Below are 26,492 nucleotides of genomic sequence, written 5' to 3'. Positions count from 1 at the left end.
GGAGGGGAATGAGCTGAACTGGTGGCAGCACCGCACAAGCCTGAGCGAGAGACGGCTGGAGCTGCAGGGCTGTCAGGGCTAAGTGGAAGCGCCAAGATCAGGGCCAGGCTCCAGCTGGAGCTCAGTGCTGATCCTGGTGCTTCTGCTGAGCCCAGAAGAAGTGCCGATCAGCTGGAATGTTGCAGCATCTCCAGGGTCTTGTGATTTACATTCAGATGCTTGGCAACCGATTCCTATTTATGACGGTCACAGTGTCCCAGGGTCATGTGAAGTTACCAAAACCTGCTGCAACCACCCAAAAACCAAACACCCCCCATCCCACCCCCGCTGCCAATCCTCAACAGAAATGCTCACAACAATGAAAACCTCGGACAGGAGGAAGAATGCTGCCAGGTGGGCAGGCAGGTGTCTTGCTCGGCTGTGGCTTGGGGGCACTTTTTTCAGTGCCACTGTCACTTTGAACAGTCACTAAGCGAACTGTTGTAAGTTGAGGACTACTTGTACTTTATCACTTTTTCCTTTTTTTTGGGGGGGGGTCATCAAATTTTTGACACCTTGCTAGGTGACTGGTGGTCCTTGGATGTTGCTGTATCCTAAAAGTGGTACAGTGGATGAAAAGGTTGAAAAGCCCTGCTCTAAACCAGCCCAGGGTCTAAGAGCTGCGTGAAGAATGGCTAGAGATCACTCTCAACTTACAACAGTTCATTTAGTGACCATTCAACATTACCACAGCACTGAAAAAAGTGACTTATGACCATTTTTCATGCTTACGACCGTTGCAGCATCCCCAGGGTCACGTGATCAAAATTCAGGCACTTGGCAACTGACTCATATTTATGATGGTTGCAGTGTCCCCTTTTGTGACCTTCTGACAGGCAAAGTGTCAATGCTGCAAATACTGTATATTCTTGCTTTGACAATATGCAAAACTGTCTGGTAATTACTGGGTTAATACATAGCTTAGAGTGGGGGAGGGGGGGAAAAAAGCCCGGGAAAGAAAGAGGAAGTAAACTTTTGACCTTCACACTAATTGGATAATGTGACTTGTGACTGCAAGACAAGGGAGGGGTTTAGCAAGAAAAGATTGATGCCAGCGAGAGGAAGTCAGATTCTGGCATCAATACGTCCATGATGGTGACCAGCAAAATTGTAGCTCTGTAATAAAGACTTTAGGAAACATGCCTGAAAGTTCTTTGAAGTGCTTCATTAGTCGGAACCTGTGACACAAAGTTAATGGCGGAAGCCGGATTGACTTTACAACCAGGTTACTAAACTTATCAACTGCAGTGATTCGCTTAACAACTGTGGCAAGAAAGGTCGTAAAATGGGGCGAAAACCACTTAACAAATGTCTCGCTTAGCAACATAAATATTGGGCTCAACTGTGGTCATTAAGTCGTGGACTACCTGAAATAAGCGGATGCTGAATTCCAACAAGACAAAGGAACGATGATAAAGGAAGCCACCATAAACCGTTGGGGAATCCAGCATATTATCAGCAAGGTTGCCTTCCTCTCAGAAAGAACAGGTCCAGCTTTTGGTCCTAAGTCCACCCTTATCAGTAGATTAAGAGACTGGTTCAGGTACCACTGTGGCTGCCTCTGGCACATGGGAATTCTCAAGCTGAATCTCCTGCAATGCGTGTTCATGGGATTGGCCTACAAGCCACTGTGAATTTTTGGATCACCAACACCCTACCAAACATAAGGAAAGCCTACGCCTGCATGGAAATTGGCGAGACAGACCACGGAAATGCTGTTGAGTATTTCCACAAAAGGAGAAGGAATCCAAAGGGATAGATCAGGAAAATTTGTTTTAGACAAGCAAAAGATATACATGAGGTTGTTCTACAGTATGTTAAAAACAAACTGTCAAAAAGGCATAGAGAGATGATAATGGGAAATTTCAACAACCTTGAAACTAATTACTGGAAACCCAAAAGACAGAGAATCCATTCTTCTTCTTCTTCTTCTTCTTCTTCTTCTTCTTCTTCTTCTTCTTCTTCTTCTTCTTCTTCTTCTTTCTTCTTCTTCTTCCTTCTTCTTCTTCTTCTTCTTCTTCTTCTTCTTCTTCTTCTTCTTCTTCTTCTTCTTCTTCTTCTTCTTCTTCTTCTTCTTCTTATTCTTCTTCTTCTTCTTCTTCTTATTCTTCTTTCTTCTTCTTCTTCTTTCTTCTTCTTCTTCTTCTTCTTCTTCTTCTTCTTCTTCTTCTCTTCTTCTTCTTCTTCTTCTTCTCGTCTTCTTCTTTCTTCTTCTTCTTCTTCTTTCTTCTTCTTCTTCTTCTTTCCTTCTTTCTTCTTCTGTCTTCTTTCTTCTTCTTCTTCTTCTTCTTCTTCTTACTTCTGCTTCTTCTTCTTTCTTCTTTCTTCTTTTCTTCTTCTTCTTCTCTTCCTTTCTTTCTCTTCTTTCTTCTTGTTCTTCTTCTCCTTCTTCTCATCTCTTTCTCTCTTCGTCTTCTTCTTCTTCTTCTTCTTCTTCTTCTTCTTCTTTCTTCTTCCTTCTTCTTCTCTTCTTCTTCTTCTTCTTCTTCTTCCTCTTCTTCTCTTCTTCTGTCTTCTTCTTCTTCTTTCTTCTTCTTCAATTCTTCTCTTCTATTCTTCTCTTCTTCTTTCTTCTTTCTTCTTCTTCTTCTTCTTCTTCTTCTTCTTCTTCTTCTTCTTCTTCTTCTTCTTCTTCTTCTTCTTCTTCTTCTTCTTCTTCTTCTTCTTCTTCTTCTTCTTCTTCTTCTTCTTCTTCTTCTTCTTGCTTCTTCTTCTTCTTCTTCTTCTTCTTCTTCTTCTTCTTCTTCTTCTTTCCTTCTTCTTCTCTTCTTCTTCTTCTTCTTTTCTTCTTTCATTCTTCCTATTCTTATTATTTTCTTCTTCTTCTTTCTTCTTCCTTCTCCTCCTTCTGTTCTTCATTCTTCTTCTTCTTCTTCTTCTTCTTCTTCTTCTTCTTCTTCTTCTTCTTCTTCTTCTTCTTCTTCTTCTTCTTCTTCTTCTTCTTCCTCCTCCTCCTCCTCTTCTTCTTCTCCTCCTCCTCCTCTTCCTCCTCCTCCTCCTCTTCTTCTTCCTCCTCCTCCTCCTCCTCCTCCTCCTCCTCCTCCTCCTCCTTCCATATCTGTTATCGGACGTTGGCTATCATGCTGGCAATCCTGTTTTTATCAGCAGCCGCACGAAAAAGTGCTGCTGAGTTTTGTCCAAACCAGTCCCTTAGATTTTGAAGCCACGATGTTCTTCTTCTGCCTGGACCTCGTTTGCCCTCAATCTTTCCCTGGAGGATTAAATAGAGTATTTTTCTGGGTGTCGCATCACATTTCTGAAATATTGTTTTGATATCATCATCATCATTTTTGATGACCTCATTTGTCAAAAAGTGGACAAAGAAACAAGGGGATCTGCTTCCTGAGTCTAGCCTTTCCAAGAGGGAAGAATGGACTGAAAAAGTGCATTTAATTTGGGAGGTAGTGATCACATTATTCATGATACCGGGGCAGAAGAATATAGACAGTAGATTTCGGAAAGGTAAAACAGATTGAATGGCGTGAAACCCTGAAGAAAAAAATATCCAGAAAAAATGGAGAACCCTGCAATTTTAGATACTGAAGCTATGGTTGCAAACAATGCCCATTAGACATCAAATGGCGTATATGAAATCTATGTGGATAAGCTTTTTTAAATTCTGGAAGGATAAAGGGACATATATAAAAATGGAAGGGGTAGCATATCAAAGAAAGAGACAGAATAGTCAGCAGAAACTACAGTTATGTCAGAAAGGCTGAAGTTCAGAACGAGTTGAGACTTGTGGAAATGTCTAAAACAAAGCAGTACAAAAAAACAGATTTTCAGGTACATTGGAAACAAAGACAAAGAGAGTGTAGGTCTGTTGCTAGGAGAAAAGTATGAATTGGCAACAGGAAACAGCAAGAAAGCAGTCTTAATCCTTACTGTATTTTGTGCCTGTCCCTAGCTGACCATTATTCGGCCACTTGCGGAAGAAAGGAGCTCCAGCTCAGGAGATGGTAAAAAAAAAAAAAAAAAAACCATTTATTTCCAATTAATTTAAGTCTGAGAGCCAGAAGAATTGGAAGAGTCTAGGAATTAATGGTAGCAAAGAGAAACAAAAGCAGAACTATGGCCTGTAATATCAAAGAATTGTCAGAGACCTGCCAAGGTCCCAGAAGACGAAAGAAAGAAAGAAAGAAAGAGAGAGAGAGAGAGAGAGAGAGAGAGAGAGAGAGAGAGAGAGAGAGAGAGAGAGAGAGAGAGAAAGAAAGAAAGAAAGGTGGTGGAGGAGTGGACCGAATGCAGTATTGCAGGCTAACTATGCCAACTCAGCAGTTCGATCCTGACCGGCTCAAGGTTGACTCAGCCTTCCATCCTTCCCAGGTCAATAAAATGAGAGCCAGATTGTTGGGGGCAACAGGCTGACTCTGTAAACCGCTTAGAGAGGGCTGTAAAGCATTATGAATTGGTAAATAAGTCTAAGAGCTATTGCTGTTGCCATTGTTGTTGAAGTCCCTATCTTCACAAGAGGGGAAAAGAAGAAATGACAGACCTTTCATCTTGGTGTCTATATTGGGCAAGGTCTTCAAACAGATGACCAAGCAGTTTTTGAGCACTTGGATAGCCATGCTACAATTAATAGGAGACAGCACAGACGTATGGCACCTAAATCTTTGCAAACTAACTCCTCCTTTTTGATAGACTTACTAGCTTAACAGATTGGAAGAATGCCATGGACAAAGTAGCACCTTGACTTCAGGAAAACATCTCACCAAAATTCTCACGATACCATTATTGATTTTAAAAAAGGTAAACTATAAGGTAGATGGATTCATAAGTAGCTGAATAGAGATTGTAATGAATAATGAATGTCAGTTTGGCAAATCGTACTGAGTGAAGTGCCACAGAGCTCCACTCAAGGTTCTGGGCTATTCAATAGTATTATCACTGATCTAAATAATGGTGCTGAGCGGGATAATTATCCAATCTGGAAAGGATACAAAATTAGGAGAACAGCTTCATACTTCTGAAACAAAAGAAAAGGTCCAAAAAGATCTAGACAGATTTGAACAGAGACCCGAAATAAACAAAGCAAATGGGAAAATCCAATTTTTAAGATAATTCTTAGACAACAAATCAGACAACAAGGATGTAAGGGGTGAGAAGGGGCACCCAGGCATGTAACAGGAGATGCAACAAGCAAATGCAGGGTCAGCCATAAAGGACTCAGAGGCCTAATTGCAAACCTGCCACAACTTAAACATCTAAATAGAAACGCGCCTTGGCGTCATTTCTTGAGAAAGGTATAGTTTATTAGAGAGCAAGTGTATTGTAATAGTGCAAAGCCAGAATTGAAAATCGCATGCCAAAATCATTACATTCTACTCTTCCCTCCCTTAACTCTCTCTCATTGCTCCCCCCCCCCAGCGTAACCAATCAGGTTCAGGCAAGATGTTGTCCTAATAATGGTGGGTTCAAGCACAGGTTGATATGCAGCTCCCTCCTTCTTCCAGCTAGGTCAGTGGTGGCGAACCTATGGCACGCATGCCAGAGGCGGCACTCAGAGCCCTCTCTGTTGGCACACACGCCACCACCGCCAGCAGCAGGTCCATCAGGCCACCACCGCCGCCCGGAACAGGAGCCCCGCCCAGCACAAGGAGGCGAAGCAGCCAACTAGCAAGCTCGAGTAGAGGTGGTAAAGCAGAGGTCACCAACCATTGTCAATTGGTGGACTGGAAGAAAAGGGAGGGGAAAGCATTTTACATGCGTGCATGCATGCACGGGACTGCGAGCATGCATGTGCTGCAAATGGGGCGGGGCTAGTTCCTGCGTGATACTCATTAGCCCTGCCCCGTTCTTACGTAGTGCAGCACCTTGTATCCGCACCTCGCGGTGCGGCGGCAGCCATTTTTGTGCCTTGCAGCACGGTGGCCCATTTTTGTGCCCCCAGTTTTTGCGTGCCAGAGGTAGCACTCAGAGGCACCACCAAGGATGAAAGCCATCTTGAAAGTATTAGGTGAATATTTGAGGAAAAAGAAATGACATTGCTATAGGTGTGTACCCAACCAAGCAGAGGAAATAGAGGGATTTTTTTGCTAATCAGCTAGCTGAAGTCTGCAGAAAACACACAACTATAGTAATGACATCAACTGGGAGACAAATCCTGCAAGGAATGGGAGGTCAAACAGGTTCCTGACATGCCTAGCTGGCAACTTCATTATCCAAACAGAGGAAGGGGGGGAACTAGAAGGACAGCTATGCTGGACTTCATTGGTACTAGCAGGCGTGAAATGGCTGAGGGAGTGAAAGTTGTCAGAACTTTGGGGGAGAGTGAGCAGCCATGCCATACTAGAATTTGCCATAATGCAGCCACAAGTAACTGAATAAAGAGAGACTACTCTTTTAGACTTTAAGAAAGCTGACTTCAAACTAAGAAAGATATGAAGAAGGAGTTCAAGGATAGAAATTCTAGAAGGAAAAACAGGTGAGGATACTTGGGAATCTCTGAAAAATGAGTTAATAAAGGCCAAAGCAAAAACAATACTACAGATAAACAAAAACAAAAGATACCACACAAGACCAGCACACTTGCACAAAGAGCTCTCTGACAAACTGAGGGGCAAAGAGGACAAATATAAAAAAGTGAAAGGAGGGCATATAACTAATGGTAGAATATGAGAAGAAGGTGACAGGCAGCAGGGAGAAAGCAGAACTGCTCAATTCCTTCTTTACATCTGTCTTCACAAAAGCAAAAAAAAGTCCAACCTGTCAAAAGCAACACTATGGGGGACAGAACAGGAATGCAGGTCAAGAGAAGGGGTGTTGTCTTACCTGAACGCCTTTTCTCAGCAGGATGATGTAGAATCCACGGATGGGTTATTACAGCCTTCCTGCTCAGCAGACTAGGTCAGAACTTTGGCCATGCCCCTCTTTTGGGAGTGACTCCAGTTTTGATGAGGCGAAGCAGCTCTGACGAATGTCAACTTAATAGCTCCAATTGTGATACACCTGCCTAGACTATTTATGTGGGAGGGTGTGGATTCTACATCATCCTGCTGAGAAAAGGCATTCAGGTAAGACAACGCCCCTTCTCCAGCAGGATGGCTGTAGAATCCACCGGATGGGACATACCAAAGCCCTCATGTCCCCTCAGGAGGGAAAAGTCTAGGCCCTAGAATCATGAGAAGAAACAACCTGTTGAAGTACACGCCTGCCAAACGCGGCGTCAGCCGCCGCAAAGCCATCCACACGGTAATGTCTGACAAATGCCGAAGGAGAAGACCAAGTTGCGGCTCTGCAAATCTCCTCGACTGAAGCTAGCGTGGACCATGCAGCCGACGCAGCGGCACTACGTGTCGAGTGAGCCATGACATGTGAAGGAACAGGAAGAGACAATGAAGAATAGGCCTGAGTTATACAGGCCCTAATCCACCTACCTATGGTAGAAGAAGAAACTTTCTTCCCCATTGCTGAAGGTTGAAAAGATACAAATAGAGCCTCCGACTTACGAAAGAAAGAAGTACGCTTCACGTAGTAATGCAGAGCCCTGTGTACGTCTAGCTTATGCCACTCACGTTCCAACCTGTGCCTGGGATTAGGACAGAAATTGGGAAGAATTAGTTCCTGAGATCTGTGAAAAATAGTGTTTACCTTTGGAATGAAAGTGGGATCCAGCCTGAGGACCACTCTGTCATTGAAGAAGGTGCATAACTCCTCTCTCACTGAAAGAGCCGCTAATTCTGATATTCTTCTGGCTGAGGTAATAGCCACCAGAAAAGCTACCTTCAAGGACAAAAAATGTAAAGAACACGAACTGAGAGGTTCAAGTGGAGCTGAAATCAGGGCCTTCAACACCTTGGCTAAGTCCCAAGAAGGATAGCGATGTACAACGGGAGGTCTGGTATTGACCACCCCCTTTAAGAAGGTGCTGACTGCCGGATGTTGCGACAAAGTACTGGAATTGTCGCAGGAAAGGATAGAGGAAAGAGCCGCTAGTTGCCTGCGGATGGTACTGGGCGATAGACCAAACCTTCCAATAGGTAATCTAGGATGTTTGGGATAGTGACCGAGAGTGGGTCTAATGTATGCACAAGACACCACTTGCAGAAGCCCTTCCATGTGGCGTCATAGATCCTGTTTGTTGAAGGGCATCTAGAAGCCTGTATCAACCACGGACGCCGTGGCCAATGTGGAGCAATCAAGATTACCTCTGCTCCTTCCAGGATCAACTTGCACATGGTCGCCGGAATCAAGAGGAAGAGGCGGGAAGGCATACAATAGCTGCGCCAGCCATCGACATCGAAGGGCATCCGTGCCCTCCGCTCCCTGTGTCTGAAATCTGGAGAAGAACCTGGGAATCTGAGTATTTGTCAGGGTGGCAAACAGGTCCAGGTGGGGTCGACCGAACCTCAACATGATCTACTGGAACAGAGCTGGATCCAGTTGCCACTTTGCATGGTCTAACTTGACTCTGCTCAGGGAGTCTGCCTGGTGGTTTGCCTCCCCCGATATGTGTTCTGCCCTTATGGAAGCCAGGTTTGACTCCGCCCAGACACCCAAGGCCGATGCCTCTCGCATCAGGTCCCAGGACCTGGTCCCTCCTTCTTTGTTGACGTGTGTCTTGGCCGCCACGTTGTCTGTCCTGACGAGGACATGCTTCCCCCTGACTAGGGGAGAGAATTGAAGGAGCGCCAGGTGAATGGACCGAAGTTCGAGCCAGTTGATGTTTTGGGCGAGATCCAAGTGAGACCACTGTCCCTGGGTCAGGTGGGTGCCCAGGTGAGCTCCCCAACCGAACAGACTCGCGTCTATTGTAAGGATGACCCGGTTCGGTTCCCTGAATATGGCTCCCTTGGTCATTGCAGATGTTGTCCACCAAAGAAGGGACCGCAATGTGTGGTGTGGAACTGTGACCTTCCTGTTGGAAGCACTGAGATTTCGCTTTTGGTAAGGAAGAAGAAACCACTGTAAGAGCCTGGAGTGGAGCCTGGCCCACGGAACAATGCCCATGCAAGAGATCATCTTTCCGAGGAGCTTTGACAACTGTGCCAGAGGCACTCTCTTGTCCTTGCGAACCAGATGAACCAGTTTCCTGATGCTGGTCCAGTGCTCCTGAAAAAGATATACCCTGCAATGGGACGAGTCTATTATTGCTCCCAGGTGTTGTAGTCTCCTTGTTGGAGTGATGTGGCTCTTCTTGAAGTTCACGGAGAACCCGTGATTCTGCAGGATCAGTATCGTAGTCTGAACATCCCGTTTTGCTGCCTGAAAGGAGCTGGACTGGACTAGGATATCGTCCAGGTAATATTGCACGCGCACCGGCCTCAGCCTGAGGTGAGCCGCTATGACTGCTAAAACCTTCGTGAAGACTCTTGGGGCTGAGGACAGGCCGAATGGTAGGGCCCTGTATTGGTAATGCCGGTGCGCGTAGCAAAACCTGAGGAACTTGCAATACTGAGGGTGGATGGGAATATGCAGATACGCCTCTGTGAGGTCTATCGAAGAGAGAAAATCTCCCTTCCTGATGCTGGCCAATATGGATTTTAGGGACTGCATCTTGAACCTTCTGTAGGTCACAAAATAATTTAATCGCTTTAAATCCAGTATTGCCCTCCATCCCCCTGAGGATTTGGGGACCAGAAACAGAATGGAGTAAAACCCCATTCCCTCCTGCTCCTTTGGTACTGGTTCTATAGCCTGAATTTCGACCAGATGAGATATGGCCGAAGTCATCAGGTCTGTCTTGACCCTATTTCGGGAGAGAGGGCATCTTATGAAGCGGTTTGGTGGGGGAGAGTAAAATTCTAAGGTGAGACCGTACTTGATAGTCTCTACTACCCAAGCGTCTGAGGTGGTACTTTCCCAGACGTCGCTGAACCTTTGTAGTCTGCCCCCAATGGGAGAGCCCTCTCTGGCGTCACTTAAGACTGCCTGTAAGCGCGGCCTCCTGCTCCCCTGAATGGGCGCTTAGCCTGAAACTGGCCTCTGGCTCCAGTGTTTTGGCGATCCTGGAAACGATCCTGTCTGGGATAGAAGGATCGCGAGCCTCTCGACCAGTCCCAGGATTGCCCTGATCTAAAGGGCTGCCTCCACTCCCAGGAACTGCTGGGACGAAAGGCTTGTTTACGGAAGTTCTGAGATGTCCTCCTGTCTAGTTTCTTGGAGGGATGTACTGGGACCTTGTGCTTGTCCTTGCCCTCACTAACATGTGGATCCAGAATGGAGCCAAACAAATGTGTCCCGGTGTATTTAGACAAGGACAGACGCCACTTGGCTTTCAGGTCTGTCCTCCAATGCTTCAGCCATAGGAGCCTACAAGAGGCAGTGGAGTGCAATGTGGCGTCTGCTACGTATTGTGAAGCAGCCAAAATCTTAGCCAAAGTTTGATGAATTCTAACCTGATCTGGTGGGACGCTGGTCTGCAATTCGCGTAGCCACATGATACAGGCCCTGGCGAAGAAGGAGGAAGAGGTTGCCGCCTTGGCCGCCCATGCCGAAGCCTGGTGAGCCTGACGGAGAGAGTGCTCAAATTTCTTATCCTCGGCCTTCAGAGCCTCTGCCATGGGATGGCGGATGTAGAGAATAGTGAAATCAGAGGACTATCCACAGTAGGGACCTCTAACAGAGAGGAAAATGATGGAGAGACATTAAACAGTTTCTTTTCTATGCTGTTAGGCGCAGGTGGAGCAGCCAAAGAGAACCATTGTTCCTCCACAGAGGTACGGAAGACCTCTGGGCAAGGAATATATTTGTCCTCTGTTACCTTCTTTGCGAACAGGGGGTTGGACTCCTGACTCATAGAAGGTCTCTCCTCCTGTACAGAAGTGAGATTAACGGTGGAAATTGCCTTGATTAATAGAGATTTAAGAAGAGAGGGGTCAAAGAGCCCTGCAGTCTGGGTCTGCTCAGGAACAGTCTCCTCATCATCCGACAAGGGAATATCAGCTACGTCAAGGTCAACCGACTCAGCCTCACCTAACTGAGAGGAGGTTTCTGAAACCTCTGTGGCGGAAACCGTAGCCCTCCCTTTATGGGAGAAAGATTGAAAGGACAGTTGACCCGTGGAAGACATAAACTGGTTGAATGCATTCTGCATAAAGGCCTGAAACTGAGCAGACCAAATATCTTCCTGAGACCTGGTAGTATGGCCCTCTGTGACTGGACCATGCTCTGATGATGCAGATGATGAGGAGCGAGGAGAACCAATCTGCTCAGTTTCCCCCCGAGGAGACCAGGTCCTGAGAACTTCCTGATGACGAACAAATGCAGACTCGGGTCTGGGTAACTCCAATGGGGCGGGGGAAACCGTGTCAGCCTCATTGGCCCTAAGCCTTTGTGCTCTGGAAAATTGTTTTTCTAATGCCAAATGTCTCCTCAAGGCCTCTCACTCAGCCGTTTTTGAGGGCTCCTTCTGTGTTAAATGTTTTGTTTTGGCCTTTTTCTTCCCCCCCCCCCGACTCTGATTCAGTGGATCTGCGATTTTGTTGTTGTGGGAGGGGCATAGAGGAGCCCTGCGAAGCTGAAGGCGAGGCACTGTCTGCCATTGCGCACAGATATACCAAGTAGGAAATACCTGTAGGAGGGGGGGAACCCAAGTACGCAGATCAATTGACAGAGATGGAAAGAAATCAATCCTCGCTCTGTACAACTGCAATGGCTGGACAGTCAAGTGATTTGCTAAAACCCCTTGATAAGCCTGTGACAATGCCACACTAACAGAACAGTTGGAATAAAGTTTTCTCTTCTCGCTCCTTCACCAGGTATCAGTTGACTGAGTATCAGTACTCAGATATTGACAATAATATATATCAGTTCAATAGTATTTTTTTCCCCCAGTGGAGAACTTCTCCTCTAGGAGCTGAGATTGTCTTGTTTCCCCCCCACACACACACACACAATATGGGGCTGAAATCAGACTCCCGAAATAAAGTATAAGCCCCCTCTGAGGGCTAATCAACCTTTAACAATTACCAGGAAAGAATCTCCATGCAAAGTGTACACCAAATATGGCGAAGGCTTAAGGACACACTCAAGATGGCGTCCCGAAGGAGGTAAAACACGCCCTCAAAATGGCCACTGCCAGTGGAAACACGCGGCCAAGATGGCAGCCGCCCTCTCTGTTAGTAAACAACGTTGGATCAATAATGAGAAAACCAAGCTAAAGGAAACGAAGACAAGAGCACTAAAGAAAAGGAAATATTCCTAGTAAACAGGGAGAGCCCTAAACAACTTGCGTTTCCTGGTCGTCTTAGATCTGGAAAGAGAGTCTGTGCGGCTCCTCAATGAATCTCAGCTGCCCCAGGGCTTTCCACGCCCTAATAGTGCGGTCCACCGGCCGTTCTAGTTGCTGGTACGAAAACGAGCGAGAACGATCTGAATCGGACGCTCTGAAGAAAGCAGGTGAAGAGCCGAAGCTCTGAGCCTGTAACGGAGCCGATCCAATGCTCCAAAGGTAAACCGACTGATTGGAGCTCTGCGCCTTTAAACGGAGCCGATCCAACGCTCCAAAAGCAAGCCGACTGATCAGCCAGAAAACCGGGCACGCAGCCAGCTGGCTGCCTACAGCCTCCAAGAATTTAAATCTATCAATTTGATTATTCAATTTGAACGATGCCAATTAAGAACAAATTTAGACTAATTAATTGAAACTGAACCAATGAAATCACTGTTAAAGAAACCTAATTTTATCCAGAGCAAAAATAAACGTGTGCTGCCGAACTCAAGACTAAGTTAAAACTGGAGTCACTCCCAAAGGAGGGGCGTGGCCAAAGTTCTGACCTAGTCTGCTGAGCAGGAAGACTGTAATAACCCATCCAGTGGATTCTACAGGCATCCTGCTGGAGAACATGTATTTGCTTTCAATGAGTTCAGATCTCTAGGACCAGATCCATCCCAGAGTACTGAAGGAGCTGGCAGACATGATCTCAGAACCACTGGATGAAATCTTTCAGAGATTCTGGAGCAAGGGAGAACCACCAGAGGACTGGAAAAGAGCTGATATGACTCATCTTCAAAAAGGGGGGAAAAGCAGATCCAGGAAATTACAGGCCAACCAGCTTGACATCAATACCTGGGAAAATCCTAGAAAAGATAATTAAGCAGCAGACTTGTGAGCACCTACAAATGAACAAGGTGATTTACTGAAAGCCATCATTAAAAGTCACAAAAACAAAGCTTATAGCATTCTTAGAGAAAGTGACGAAACAGTCAAGTTCAGAGAGCATCAAAGACTCCAATATATCTTTCACACATTTTGTTAATAAGCTGTATGTCCCCCATCCTATACCTGTGGGTTTGATTTTTTATTCCTCAGTGAAGAATTTTGTATTCCTCTATTAAATAAAATTTGGTTATTTTCAGCCCATGAAAATTTAATAGGAATTCTCTCTACCTTCAGTCATTAACAAAAAAAATTGAAGACTCAAAAGATCCAGTAGTGATGTTTATGGAGCTCCACTTGATACTCCCTTTAAATGTCATGAACATTCTTTGATTACCATTTTTAATCATCTGTATCCTCTTAGTTCTGGCGTCATTCTACCCATATTTTAACAAGCCTGCTAATAGTACAAAGTTTATCAATGAACATCATAGATTGAGAAAATTACTAGAAGTCACCATAGATGTGACAGACAAACCATATTGCCTTCTTTGACAAAGCGACTAAAGAGAACCTGGGGTCTCTTGTTCAATACCACAATGACGCCCTGAAATCCTGCAGTATACTGTATGCTGGAATAACTAAGGTTATCTCCATCTTATAACCTGGCCAACAATAAGACTGAATTTAATCCAGATAAGCCACGTTTTCCACAAACTTGGAACTAATCCATGAAACTGCTTATCCCAAGGAACTAAAACATGGAGGTTTTCAAGAAAAGATAGGACAAGCATTTGCCTGAGATGGTCTGAGGACTCCTGCCTTGGGCAGGTGATTGGACTGGAAGACCTTTAAGGTCCCTTCAAACCCTGTGGTTCGATGGGAATGAGAATTCTGTGTATTCTCAATAATGAGGCTTTCTAGTTCTTTAGTCCACGAGCAGAACAGCAGTTTTGAGCAAATCAGAGTCACAACAAGAAAGTATTCCAACAGATTTTTAAGAAGGAGAAATAAACTTGAGTCACTTAAGAAAAACACAGTCATGTCGCGTGTCTTAGAAGGTTCAAATAGAAGACTGTAAAAAATAGATTAGACTCTTTAGCAGTTGTGATGGCTGCCAAATTTCAGTAGAACTTGTAGTGTTTAAGAGTGTGTGGATTCCAAAATTTCTTGGACTACTTCCACACAGCCCAAAGGCAGAAAAGGAGTGCCAAGAACCAGGTGAACTTTTGTATATTTAGTATTACTACATTCCACCCCTAGAGCGCTCCGTTGAAAGAACAGCATTACACTTCACATCAAAATTAAGATCATACTTACAATGTGGTTAAAATTTTATTGTTAATATACTCCAGAAGCCAAAAAAAATGGGGAAAAGTGAGATGAAGAAATTAAAAGCATAAGAACAGAATCACCATCCTGGGTCCCACTATAGCTAATGAGATGTATCCCAAATGCATGGGCAGAAGGGGAGGTGAGCATCCTGTCCTCTGATGGATGAGAGACGCTGTCAAGGCTGATCAAACACCCTCTGACCATTTCGTCTTCCACTTTTTCTGTCATCAGAAACTATAATGACAAAACCATATCATCAGCTCAATAATTTTATTAAATTATTTTTATGCTACTTTTTAGTATTAAAAATCCTGAAAGTGTTTACCAAGAAGTTTTAATTTTAAAAGGACTGAAAACAACCAGAATTACAATGCCAAAACAATTGATTAGGGGACTAGAGGCTAAAACATATAAAGAATGGTTGCTGAAATTGGGTGTATCCAGTTTAATGAAAAGAAGGTCTAGGGGTGATAGAATAGCAGCGTTCCAATATTTGAGGGGCTCCACAAAGAACAAGGGGTCAACCTGCTTCCAAAGCACCAGAAGGCAGGACCAGAAGCAGTAGATGGAAACTAATCAAGGAGAGAACTAGAACTAAGGAGAAATTTCCTGATAGTTAGAACAATCAATCAAGAGAGTTAGTTAAACAGTTAGAACAATCAATCAAGCTTGCCTCCAGAAGTTGTGGGTGCTCCATCACTGGAGGTTTTCAAGAAGAGATTGGACAGCCACCTGTCTGAAATGGTATAGGGCAGTGGTTCTCAACCTTTTTAATGCCGTGACCCCCAACCGGTTGTAAGTCAAGGACTACTCAACCGGTCTTAAGTCGAGGACTACTCAACTGGTGCAGCACCGTTTGCAGAATGGGACTTTTGGCGGGCTCAGCAGGGCAGAGACAGCCTGGACAATTCCTATTGGCTTTTGAAAGCCAATAGAATTAGACTCTATTCAAGAGTCTATTCTATTGGCTTTCAAAAGCCAATAGAATAAAAGGGAGTAGCACAGCTAAGGAAAAGGGGAAAAAAATGGCGGGCTGCGTTGTTTGGTGACCCCCGTGAAATGGTCATTCGACCCCAAATGGGGTCCCGACCCACAGGTTGAGAACCACTGGTATAGGGTCTGTTGCTAGAGCAGGGGGTTAGACTAGAAGACCTCCAAAGTCCCTTCCAACTGTTATACTCACAAAGTCATGGGCTTGCTCTATCAGAGGAAGTGCTACTCTGAAGACAACCACCTGCTAGACTAGTCAGAGACAGATGTTTTTGGACAACCAGCAATGTAATTTTGAAGGGATTGAATTTCAATTTATTTCTTGCTATTCAAATCCCTACAACTACCAGACCCCAGTGCAAGACTTCAATGGCTTGAGTATGTAACCATTGTTACCTGAGTATCCTCAGTGAGTTGATGGTGCTTCACCTGAATAGAAGAATTCGCCAAGCAGCTTCATGCAAATTCAAAAAGACGCCTGCAGCTCTTCACAATGGCTCAGCCCCTGGGCCAACAACTCCCTCCTCCTTTGCCATCACCAAGAAGTGGAACCACCACAACACAACACCTCCAACTCCCAACCCAGAAAGATATCGTGATCACTAGCATCAAATGAATATTGAGAGATCCAACAGGACCAGAATATATTCTCTATCCAGTTCACTATGTTTTTGGTCCCACACCTAGGTCTGAACCCAAATGGAAAATATCCTGATAATCCATTTCCTCTAATGCACTTTGCCTTTGTAGCCCTACCGTTTAATTCGAATCCTCCCCCAAATGCCCATCTCTTCCCCTCCATCTGCTTGACCATCACTTCCACCTTCCCCACCATCTCCTGCCCAAGAAGACCTCCTAGACTGAGCAGGGGAAGCCTCTGCACATCTTAGCATCAAGTGATCGTGCTCGGAACTGGCATGACCAACAACCCCTTTTAGATAAAGAGTCTTACATTTGCTGAATTAATTCTATTAGTAAAACTGAAGCAATGATAGATCACAGAGGAACAGGCAAACTTAGAAAACGGTGTTAAAAAGAACAAAAGAGGAACACATAACTAGAATGGAATACTAGCAAATAGCCCAAATCTGCAAGGATGGAGACTAGTCCTGATGGACCACTGCTTAAATGTGAGCTAGCAGTCCACTGCAGCTGCTAAAAAAGCCAACCCACTCTTAGATTGCATCAACAGAGGGATAGCATTAAGATCATGAGAAGTGTTAGTATCACCCTGTACAGCAGGGGTTCCCAACCTATAGGCCATGGCTTACTACTGGGTGGCCAGTGCGCACATATGTGTTCGTGCACTCATCCCCACTTGCGCTAGCGCTGGCGCCAGTATGCAAACGGGGCACTGCACAGCGAAAATGGGGCAGTACTTGCGAGTGTCATGCGGGTGCTAGCACTCCCGTTTGTGTCACGCGTGCTTGTGGACCTGTTTGTGTGTGGACACACGCCTAAAATGCTTCCCCCTCTCTTTCTCTCCGGTCCACAAAAGAAAGGTTGGAGACCTCTGCTATACAGCACCAGTAAGGCCAGACTTGGAAAACTACATCCAGTTCCGGTCACCATGATAAAAAAAAAAGATGCTGGGATACTAGAAAGAGTGCAGAGACATATGATGAACAGCTAAGGGAATTAGCTATATTTAGCCTAATGAAGAGAAGGATTAGGGGACACCCAGAGGCATCTTGCAATACTTGAAAGGCTACCACAGAGAAGTGGGGGGCAACCTATACTCCAAAGCACCATAGAGCAGGACAAGAAGCAATGGTGGAAGCTCATCAGAGGAACATCTAACCTGGAACTAAGATTAGTTCCAGGTTGGAACGAAGGAGAAATTTCCTGACAAGAAGGACAATTATTCAGTGGAACAACCTGCCTCCAGAAGCAGTAAATGTTCCAACACTGGAAGTTTTTAAGAAGAGACTGGACAGCCATTTGTCTGAAATGGTGTAGGGTTTCCTGCCTGAGCAGGGGGTTGGACTAGATGACCTCCAAGGTCCCTTCCAACTTTACTATTATTATTGTTGTTGTTGTTGTTGTTGTTGTTGTTATTATCATCTAGCAAAGGTTCAAAAGCAAACCGAGGATTCCACCAAGAGATGGAAACAGATATTTACGGAATAAAGAAGACACAATAGCCAGAGTCGGAGGGATCTTGGAGGTCTTCCAGTGCAACCCCCTGCTCAAGCAGGAGGTCCTATCCTATACTATTCCAGACAAAGGGCTACTCAATCTCTTTGGTAAAACAGAAGAGTAAAAAAAAGTGATTACAAAAAAAGAGAAAAGAAAGCAATGCAATAATTAAATATCTGTAAGGGTTGTTACATGTGATATAAATTGGTTAATTAGACACACAATTAGTTAAAGGTAAGCACCAACTAGAAATAGTGTCAGAAAAGCTACAGTTAAGCAGAGCTTGTTGAGAGATTCAAAAAGTATTCTTCTATATATATTGAAAGCAAAATGAAGGAAAAAACAGATCACCCACTATTCCATAAACGAAGCTGAAGAAGTCAATTCCAGCTGTTAATAAATTCATGAAAACTTTATCCAAGCCAAAGTTCACTCACAATACACCTAAACACTTTGTGGATTGTGATACAAGGATACAATGTTCCTAAGTTATAGAAGCATAAAGAGAAAAGTTATTTAACTTCTTATTAAAATTTGTGTACATCTTATCTTGGCATTTTCTGCTCCTTGCTTTCAACAATTTAGGGATTATTGCCAAATCCCTAAACAATATCCATAAGCTTAGTAATGTATCTGCCATCAAGTCATTGTCAACTCTTAGTTTTCTCCATGCCAATCTATTCCTTTCAGATCTTCCAACATGTCCCCACCACAACACTAATTGAGTCCATCCACCTTGTTCCAATTTCTTCTGCTTCTTTCCACCTTTCCCAGCATTAGAGCCTTTTCCCAGAGAGCGGGTCTTCACATCATGTGCCTGAAGTAGAATAATTTGAGCCTCGCCATTTGTGCCTCAAGGGAGAACTCTGGGTTGATTATTTTCTGATGACCCATCAGTTTGCTTCCTTGGCCGTCCATTGTATTCTCAAGACTCTTCTCCAACACCAATGATCAAAGGCCTCAATACTCTTCCTATCTGCTTCTTAGAAACAGAATGTTCATTTTCCGTAGAATGTTACCAGGAATATCATGGCTTGTACAATTCTGATCTTTCCGGGTACAGACACATCAAGGCATTTGGATATCTTTTCCAAGGTTTCAAGAAAGCAAGACAAGAACCAATGGATGGAAAGTAATCAAGAGAGAAGCCATCTAGAACTAAGGAGAAATTTCCTAACAATGAGAACAATTAACCAGTGGAACAGCTTTGCCTTCAGAGGTTGTGGGTGCTTCATCACTGGAGGCTTTTAAGAAGAGACTAGACAGCCCTTTGTCTGGAATACTATAGGGTCTCCTGCCTGAGCAAGGAGTTGGACTAGGTGACCTCCAAGGTCCTTTTCAGCTCAGTCATCTGTTAGCCTGTTTCACGGCTATTCTTATTATGTGCTGGTCTATAGCATATTTCTTGACTGCTTGTTCCTTGACTGTTGATGACTGATCCTAAAAGGCAGAAGTTACTCTCCACTTTGATATTTTCATTATCAATTCTCAGGCTGTTCATTACTTTGGTTTTCTTTGTATTTAATTTTAGCCCCATTTTATCACTGAGCAGCTTGACTTTTATTATTAGACCTCACAGATTCTTTGCAGTTTTAGATATCTCAGGATAGTGTCATCAACACAGTGCAGGCTATTAATGTTTTTCCTCCAGTGTCAAAACTGCATTCAGCCTATTGTCCATCCAACTTTACTTAATATGTATTCAGCATATAGGTTAAATTAAGGGAGAATATAGAACCAATCTGGTGTCAAAGCAAGAATATCCGTGACATCTTTGTTAAATGTGACAGGAAACCTATGAACAATTCTTCCATGCATGAAAAATAAAACAAAATGGAAGGGGGGGGGGAAACCCTTCACCCTCTTGCTCAGGTAAGTAATTCCAGTAGTAATGGAATACTACTACTAGAATAGCCAGGAAAATAAGCAACCTTTATTCATAGAAATTAACTAGACCTTTAAGGTGCTATGACTAAAAGCATCAAGATTTTCTTCTCTTACTAGAAAACCACAGAGACCATAAATCCACAAAATAAAATGTTGGCCTTGCATCAAAGAATATTTCTTTCTAAGCTTTTGGTAGCAGAGGAGACCAGCAGTTTGCAAAATGTGAGGGAGATTCCCTCGTGGGCCAACTGGACAGGCATAAATGTGTCCCAGCAACTGAGATGCATCTATTCAACCAAGCTATCCATCAAAGCATATAAGGGACACCCTTCAGCTTGGTCTAAAATGGATACCTATAATGCAAAAAGAGTCTTCTCTTTTGTTGTGTGACTATCCCAGTAACAAAGGTACAAAAATACCTCCTCACTTAACATGACAAATGTATGTATTTCAGGTCACCTCAACTGCAATTTGTACCTCTATGGGGCTTTGCTGCTTATTCAATTAAAAGGAAAAGGAAAAGAAAAAACCAGGAACAATAAAACAGTTCACACTGGGGAAAAACAAATCAGGAAAACTATAGATTCTATTGCAAAACCCACAAACACTTTTCAGGACAGGAGCTGTCAGGCCAGCTGCAACAGGCAAATTTCTAAGGCTTTACGAAAGCACTACAGGATCAGGGGCAGACTGAAAAGGGGAGGACTCTTCCAGAGGAGACTCCCCCACCCCCCACACTTGACACTGCTTTGCAGATGGGACAGGCAGAAACAACAGAGAAAAATATTCCTAAGATACGTAGACTTTATAGATGACAATTTATCCTATGAATACCACTGGTATTCAGAATCAGAATCAGAAGCCATCTGTGTTCTTAGGAATCAGTCTCTGGGCAGGAGGCAGAGCCATAATGCTGTCTTGTTCAATCGAGATTGCAAACTGGCCCTGTGCCAGCAGATGTCCTCCTAGGCCAGGGGTAGGCAACCTTGGCTCTTTTATGACTCGTGGACTTCCACTCCCAGAATTCCTGAGCCAGCCATGCTGAGGGGAAAGGGAGAGGTTTCCAAGCTGAGCCAAGCTGGCTCAGGAATTCTGGGAGTTGCAGTCCACGAGTCATAAAAGAGACAAGGTTACCTACCCCTGGCCTAGGCATTAAGGAGAAGTGGGGAAAGCATTGAGGAAGGGCACTTCCCCCCCCCCAACACACGTGACTCCAGACAAGAGGAAAAGCTGCTGGGAAGCAGCATCACACACACACACACACACACACATACACCCCTTCCATTCCTGGAGGCAGATACCAGTTGATACCTACCTAGGCATCAACCGTGTCAAAGCCAACAAGATAAAGAAAGTTCTGTCCCTGAAAAGTCACTCATGAAAGCAGCAAATGTCATTTTGTGCCATCTTTGATGAACATCTACGTAAACTAAATTTCAAAAAATGGACAAGGCCAGGGCACTCATACTCAGAAGATGAATCACTGAGTGGAATTCACTGCTAGTAAAGTTCCTCATTTGTAAAACTTTAACTGAGCACTCATCTACATCCAAGACCCCAAAACAAAACAAAATCTCCAACCCGCTTCCCCCCCTTTCCACAGAAAAGATGAAAGGGGAAATGGAGGCAGAAGAAAGAGGGGGAGGGGGCAGAGGAGGGGCTGCTGGACCGGGCAAGAACAAAGAGAGGGAAGGAGGAAAAACCTGCTGAGCATCCCAGGGACCATCCATTCCGTAGCCAGGGACGACTCCTGCTTGCCCATCTGCAGTGGGCCCTCCTTCCTTGTTTTTTACAGCATCTTATCAAGACCACTCCTCCATCAAGAGAGCGTTATTTAGGGGAGGAGGGCCTCCCCTTGCTTTATAGTACAGGATGGGCCTACGTACTCTAGACTCCAAACTAAAGTACAGCTTGTGATGGCCACAACTCATACCCAAATTTCTGTTGTTAAGTGAGACATTTGTTAAGCAAATTTTGCCCCCTTTTATGACTTTTCTTGCCACCTTTGTTGAGTGAATCGCAGCAGTTGTTAAGTTAGTGACATGGCTGCTAAGTGAATCTGGCTTCTCCATTGACTTTGCTTGTCAGAAGGTTGCAAAAGGGGATCACTTGACTCCGGGACACTGCGACCCATCGTAAATATGAACCAGTTGTCAAACATCCAAATGTAAATCACATGATCATGGGGATGCTGCAAGGGTCATGTGTGAAAAATGGTGGTAGGTCAATTTTTTCAGTGCTGTTGTAACTTCAGTCACTGAATGAACTGTTGTAAGTCAAGGACCATCTGTATCTGCAACAGAGGATTGCCTAAGGTCGGCCTGACCTATGCAGTGCAGAAAATCCCATGAGGATACTCACTCCAGCATGTGCTACGAAGGTGAGGAACCATCATCCACTCCAGGCACCCTCCTAATGAAGCTCTTTGCTAACATCCACTATCAAATTCTCTGCTGAAGGGAAGCATCTGGGCATTCACATACCCAAAAGCGGCTTCTGAAACATCCAGGACAGACTGAAAAGAGAGATGGTGACTTTGCCAAACCAAAACACAATTTTGAAGGCTCTACACAACCCTAACACTTAATAGCACCAGAGCTGGAAGTACCTGCTGATTTAATTGTCCACCAGAGAGCACAGATGTAGACGTTCAAACCGGTCAGTCTTAGAAGAGATCAACCCCGACTGCTCTTTAGAAGACCAGATCCTGAAGTTGAAACTCAAATACTTTGGCCACCTAATGAGAAGGAAAGACTCACCGGAGAAGAGCCTAATGCTGGGAAAGATGGAGGGCAAGAGAAGAATGGGACGACAGAGAATGAGATGGCTGGATGGAGTCACTGAAGCAGTAGGTGTGAGCTTAAATGGACTCCAGAAGATGGTAGAGGACAGGAAGGCCTGGAGGAACATTGTCCATGGGGTCACGATGGGTCGGACACGACTTCGCAACTAACAACAACAATAGAACTGCAGATTTTCCAACTGAAGGTTAGAAAAACACTCCATTAAAACAAGACAATCTGACAGAGAAACAACTACCCAGAAATGGCTATAGGTTGGTGTTTAGGAAAGTCGAATTCTACACCATAAACTGCCTTTCTAGCTCTGATTCTTTGTCTCAAGACCAGATTATATGTAATGCCAGGTACTAAGCTAGCTTATGCTACCTTTAAAATATAGTGACAAGAGATATCAGTGCATAAACAAGACTGGAAAGGTCACTGCTCACCCAGATTGAATTAATTTGTACTTTATGACATGCAGTCCCAGTTTTTCTCTCCCCTCTAAACCAGTCTGCTTTTATCTGCAGAGTCCATCTGCATTTGATGGACTCTTTTCTATTAAAACCTGCACAAGGTTGGGCTTAATGCAGGTGCAGGATTCATTTCCTGGACTCCCAACAGTTCATTTAGTGGCCATTCAAAGATACAACAGCTCTGAAAAAAAGTGGCATGACTATTTTTCCACACTTACAACCGTTACAGCATCCCCATGGACACGTGATCAAAATTCAGGTGCTTGGCTACTAACTCATATTTATGACGGCTGCAGGGTCCCAGAATCGTGTGATGACCCTTTGCAACCTTCTGATAAGCAAAGTCAATGGGGAGGCCAGATCTGTTTAACAACCATGTTATTAACCTAATAAGTGCAGTGATTCACTTAATTCACTTAACAACTGTGGCAAAAAAAAGTTCGTATAATGGGGCAAAACTCACTTAACAAATGTCTCCCATAGCACAGAGGACTATCTGTATTGTTTTTCTCCTGCCCTAAGAGAGTTTGTCTCATTTTTGGGGAAGGATCCCATTGGCAAGAATCGTGCCCACAGGTGACATGGGATGCAATTGAGGATTCCAAGGGGAGAAAGTCACCTCTTAAGGGTGTGCCACCTGATCTTAAGAAAAGAATTGCAGACAGCTGTTGCTTTTACTTTCCTGCATGCTCCAAAACACATTTTGGAATCAAATCTAAAGCACTGCATGACCTTACTATATATAGGAAACTTGCAAGAAATGGGTGTACCATAAGGAAGAGTGAAATCAGTCAATGATGCACCAGGATAAAGCCACCCACTGGGAAAACCGAGATTGTGTTTCTGCCAACAAGGGGTCTGTGAACCAAACCGGTCTGTTGCTGGAAGAGCCGGCACCTGTTCCAAGTTTAAAAAAAACTGGGGAAGGGGAAGAGCCTGCTGGACACAGAACTCTCTAAGGGGGACACTGAAAGGTGAACCACAGAGCAGGTACCGTACGTGTCAAACCCTAATATCCCGTGCAGACCACCTAACAGCCACCTAAGGAGTGGCACGATCATCGGATGCACAAACAAATCAGAGAGGCATCCCTATACAGCCGCAGTGGACGCAATAAAAAATAATGCTGAATTACAACTCCCGGCGTCACCGTTGGCCATGTTAGCCAGAAGTGCTGGGGGCTTAGCCATTAGAGCAGTGGTTCTCAACCTTTTTAATGCCGCGACCCCCAACCGGTCGTAAGTCGAGGACTACTCAACCGGTTGTAAGTCAAGGACTACTCAACTGGTGCAGCACCATTTGCAGAATGGGATTTTTGGCGGGCTCAGGAGGGCAGAGACAGCCTGGACAATTCCTATTGGCTTTTGAAAGCCAATAGAATTAGACTCTATTCAAGAGAGTCTATTCTATTGGCTTTCAAAAGCCAATAGAATAAAAGGGAGTAGCACAGCTAAGGAAAAGGGGAAAAGAAAATGGCGGACTGCGTTGTTTGGCGACCCCCATGAAATGGTCATTCGACCCCAAATGGGGTCCCGACCCACAGGTTGAGAACCACTGCATTAGAGCAATATTGGACCCAGAGGACTATGGTTAAATGGAAAGCTTGCCAACAGCATGAGCCCTGGTGGTGCAGTGGTTAGAATGCAGTATTGCAGGCCAAGAGTTCGATCCTGACAGGTTCAAGGTTGACTCAACCTTCCATCCTTCTGAGGTTGGTACGAGGGCCCAGATTATTGGGGGCAATATACTGACATTTGTAAACCACTTGGAGAGTGCTATAAAGCACTATGGAGCGGTATAGAAGTCTAAGTGCTTTTGCTATCGCTAATATGCGCTAGGTGGAGCCTCTCAGGAAAAGCAGAACTTTGTGGAACTTGCATCTAGTATGCTATTCCTGCAGGAGGGACCTGCTCTGCCTGTGCACGGATCATTAAATACTCTTCAAACAACTTGCACCAGGATATTTATCACAGAGCACCATAGTTAAATGGAAAGCTTGCAACCCCTTTGCCCAGCTCTGTGGGGCTCCGTGGCATCCCTGCCTGGTGCTGAAGGAGCCTTTCTCCATGGTCCCTGCCCAGACCAGAAGAGTGGGATCTGTAGTCTCTGGGTTCCACAAGGACTCTGGACCTTTGTTTTGCTTAAACCGTGTCTGTTGCCAGACATGATGGCTCCATCCAGATGTCCACAATGATGCATGATTGCATCATTTATTTATTTATTTATTTCAAACTCTTTAAAGCAGGCATTATGAAGCAATACATACCCCAAAATAACCCTTCCAATACAGAGACTTTGCACAACATGCTAAACTTGGTTGGTGCTGGCATGACTGCCCATCTGGCTACTTTGGCTACTTTGCAATTCAAAGGCACCAACTAATTCAATAACCGGATACGTATATAATTTACATATGTTTCGGAGTTTGAAAAGTAGCGCAGAAGCCACGCTCATTCGTCCATTCACAACCAGTTACAGAAAACCGGGCATCTCGCCCAGGCTCCAGGGCCGGCAACGCTCCCCCGGCCGGCCGCCTGCCTCCGATTCCGGCCTCCCGCGGCCCAGCCCTCCCCGCGCACGACTCGGCTGGACCGGACCTGCCGCCGAGGGAGAGGCGGGCTGGGAGAGGGATGTCGCCGGGGCCGGCCCGCTTAGGGGCTGCCGCTCCCGCCTGCCCGCCCGCCAGCCTTCCGCCGGAGCGGCTCGTCCTTCGCGTCCTCGGAGAGCGGCGGCTTTCCCCGGCCGTCCAGCCCGAGCATCCTCCCGGGAGGAGCGGGCCGGGCCGGGCCGGGCGGAGACGCTTCCCGACACCGCCGAGTCCGCGGCGAGGAGGCGCAAGAAGCGGCCCGCTCGAGGCCCCGTGGAGACGAGCCCCCGAGCGCCGAGGCAGCCCCGGGGGAAGGGACGCGCCACGGGCGGGCTCCCGGCAGCCGCCGGCCCCGGAGGACTCCCGCCGACCGCCACGCGCGCCCAGCCCTCGTCCGCCGCGCACTCACCTGCCGCGGGCCGCCGCTACCGGGCTCGCCGGGGACGCGCTCCTGCTGCTGCCACCGCCAGCCGGGCGCGAGAGCCCGGGCGGGACGGGGGGGCGCGGGGGCCGCCTGGGCTCGGGCCGTGCCCCGCGGCTGCCAGCCGGCCTCGGGCGCCGTCCGCTCGCGGCGCAGTTCCGAGCGCAGCTCCAGGTAGCAGCCCAACGTGACGAGGTGCAGCGCCAGCGAGAGCGCGAAGAAGCCGGCCACCGCCCGCCACGCGCCCGAGCCCCGCCGGCCGCAAGCGCAGCCGCTCCCGCCGCCCCGGTCCGCCTCCAGCGGCCGCCCTTCCTGGGGAAGCGGCAGCGGCGCCCCGCGCTCCGAACCCATCGCGCCGGCCCGGCCCTACTGCGGCCGCCCCATCGCGCCGCGCCGACTCCGCGCTGCCCGCCCGCCCGCCAGCCAGCCGCCTCTTCCAGCTGCTGCAGCCGCTGGAAGTTTCCCCGCCCGGAGGCGGGCAGGGAGGCCCGGAGGCGGGGCCGGCGGGAGACCGCCTCTGCGGGGACGGGGGGGGGGGCGCTTGGGTGCGCGCGCCTGCCCGCCTCCCCTCGCCCCTCCTGCCCGGCTGGAGGGAGCTGAGGGGCGCCCCATTTCCCGCGGCTTCGACCCGGAGGGTTTCACACCACCTGTGCGTCCGTGGAAGGTGCAGGCAGTCCTCGACTTACAACAGTTTGTTTAGTGACGGCTCAAAGTTACCTCGGCACTGAAAAAAGGGACTTGTGACCGTTTTTCACACTTAACGACCGTTGTGGCATTCGCCAGGATCACGTGGTCA

At 46.1% G+C, this 26,492-nt stretch overlaps 1 protein-coding gene across 8 annotated transcripts in view; it reads right to left on the bottom strand.

Annotated features, from left to right (window-relative positions):
* EDA (ectodysplasin A) overlaps positions 1–26,106 on the bottom strand; it is a 97,826-nt gene extending 71,720 nt beyond the window's left edge. For all 8 annotated transcript variants that reach the window (XM_039348321.1, XM_039348322.1, XM_039348325.1 and 5 more), the window contains exon 1: positions 25,685–26,106. In XM_039348321.1, the coding sequence (XP_039204255.1) occupies positions 25,685–26,047 (363 nt within the window). In that variant the 5' untranslated portion in view covers positions 26,048–26,106. The remainder of the gene's footprint in view (positions 1–25,684) is intronic.
* Positions 26,107–26,492: the final 386 nt, after the last annotated feature.

The sequence above is a fragment of the Crotalus tigris genome, unplaced genomic scaffold (assembly GCF_016545835.1).
Source record: "Crotalus tigris isolate CLP2741 ecotype Arizona unplaced genomic scaffold, ASM1654583v1 scf7180000018133.492856, whole genome shotgun sequence".
Lineage (NCBI taxonomy): Eukaryota > Metazoa > Chordata > Lepidosauria > Squamata > Viperidae > Crotalus > Crotalus tigris.
The sequence above is the reverse complement of the archived record's forward strand: the minus strand, read 5'-3'. Positions and strand labels throughout refer to the sequence as shown.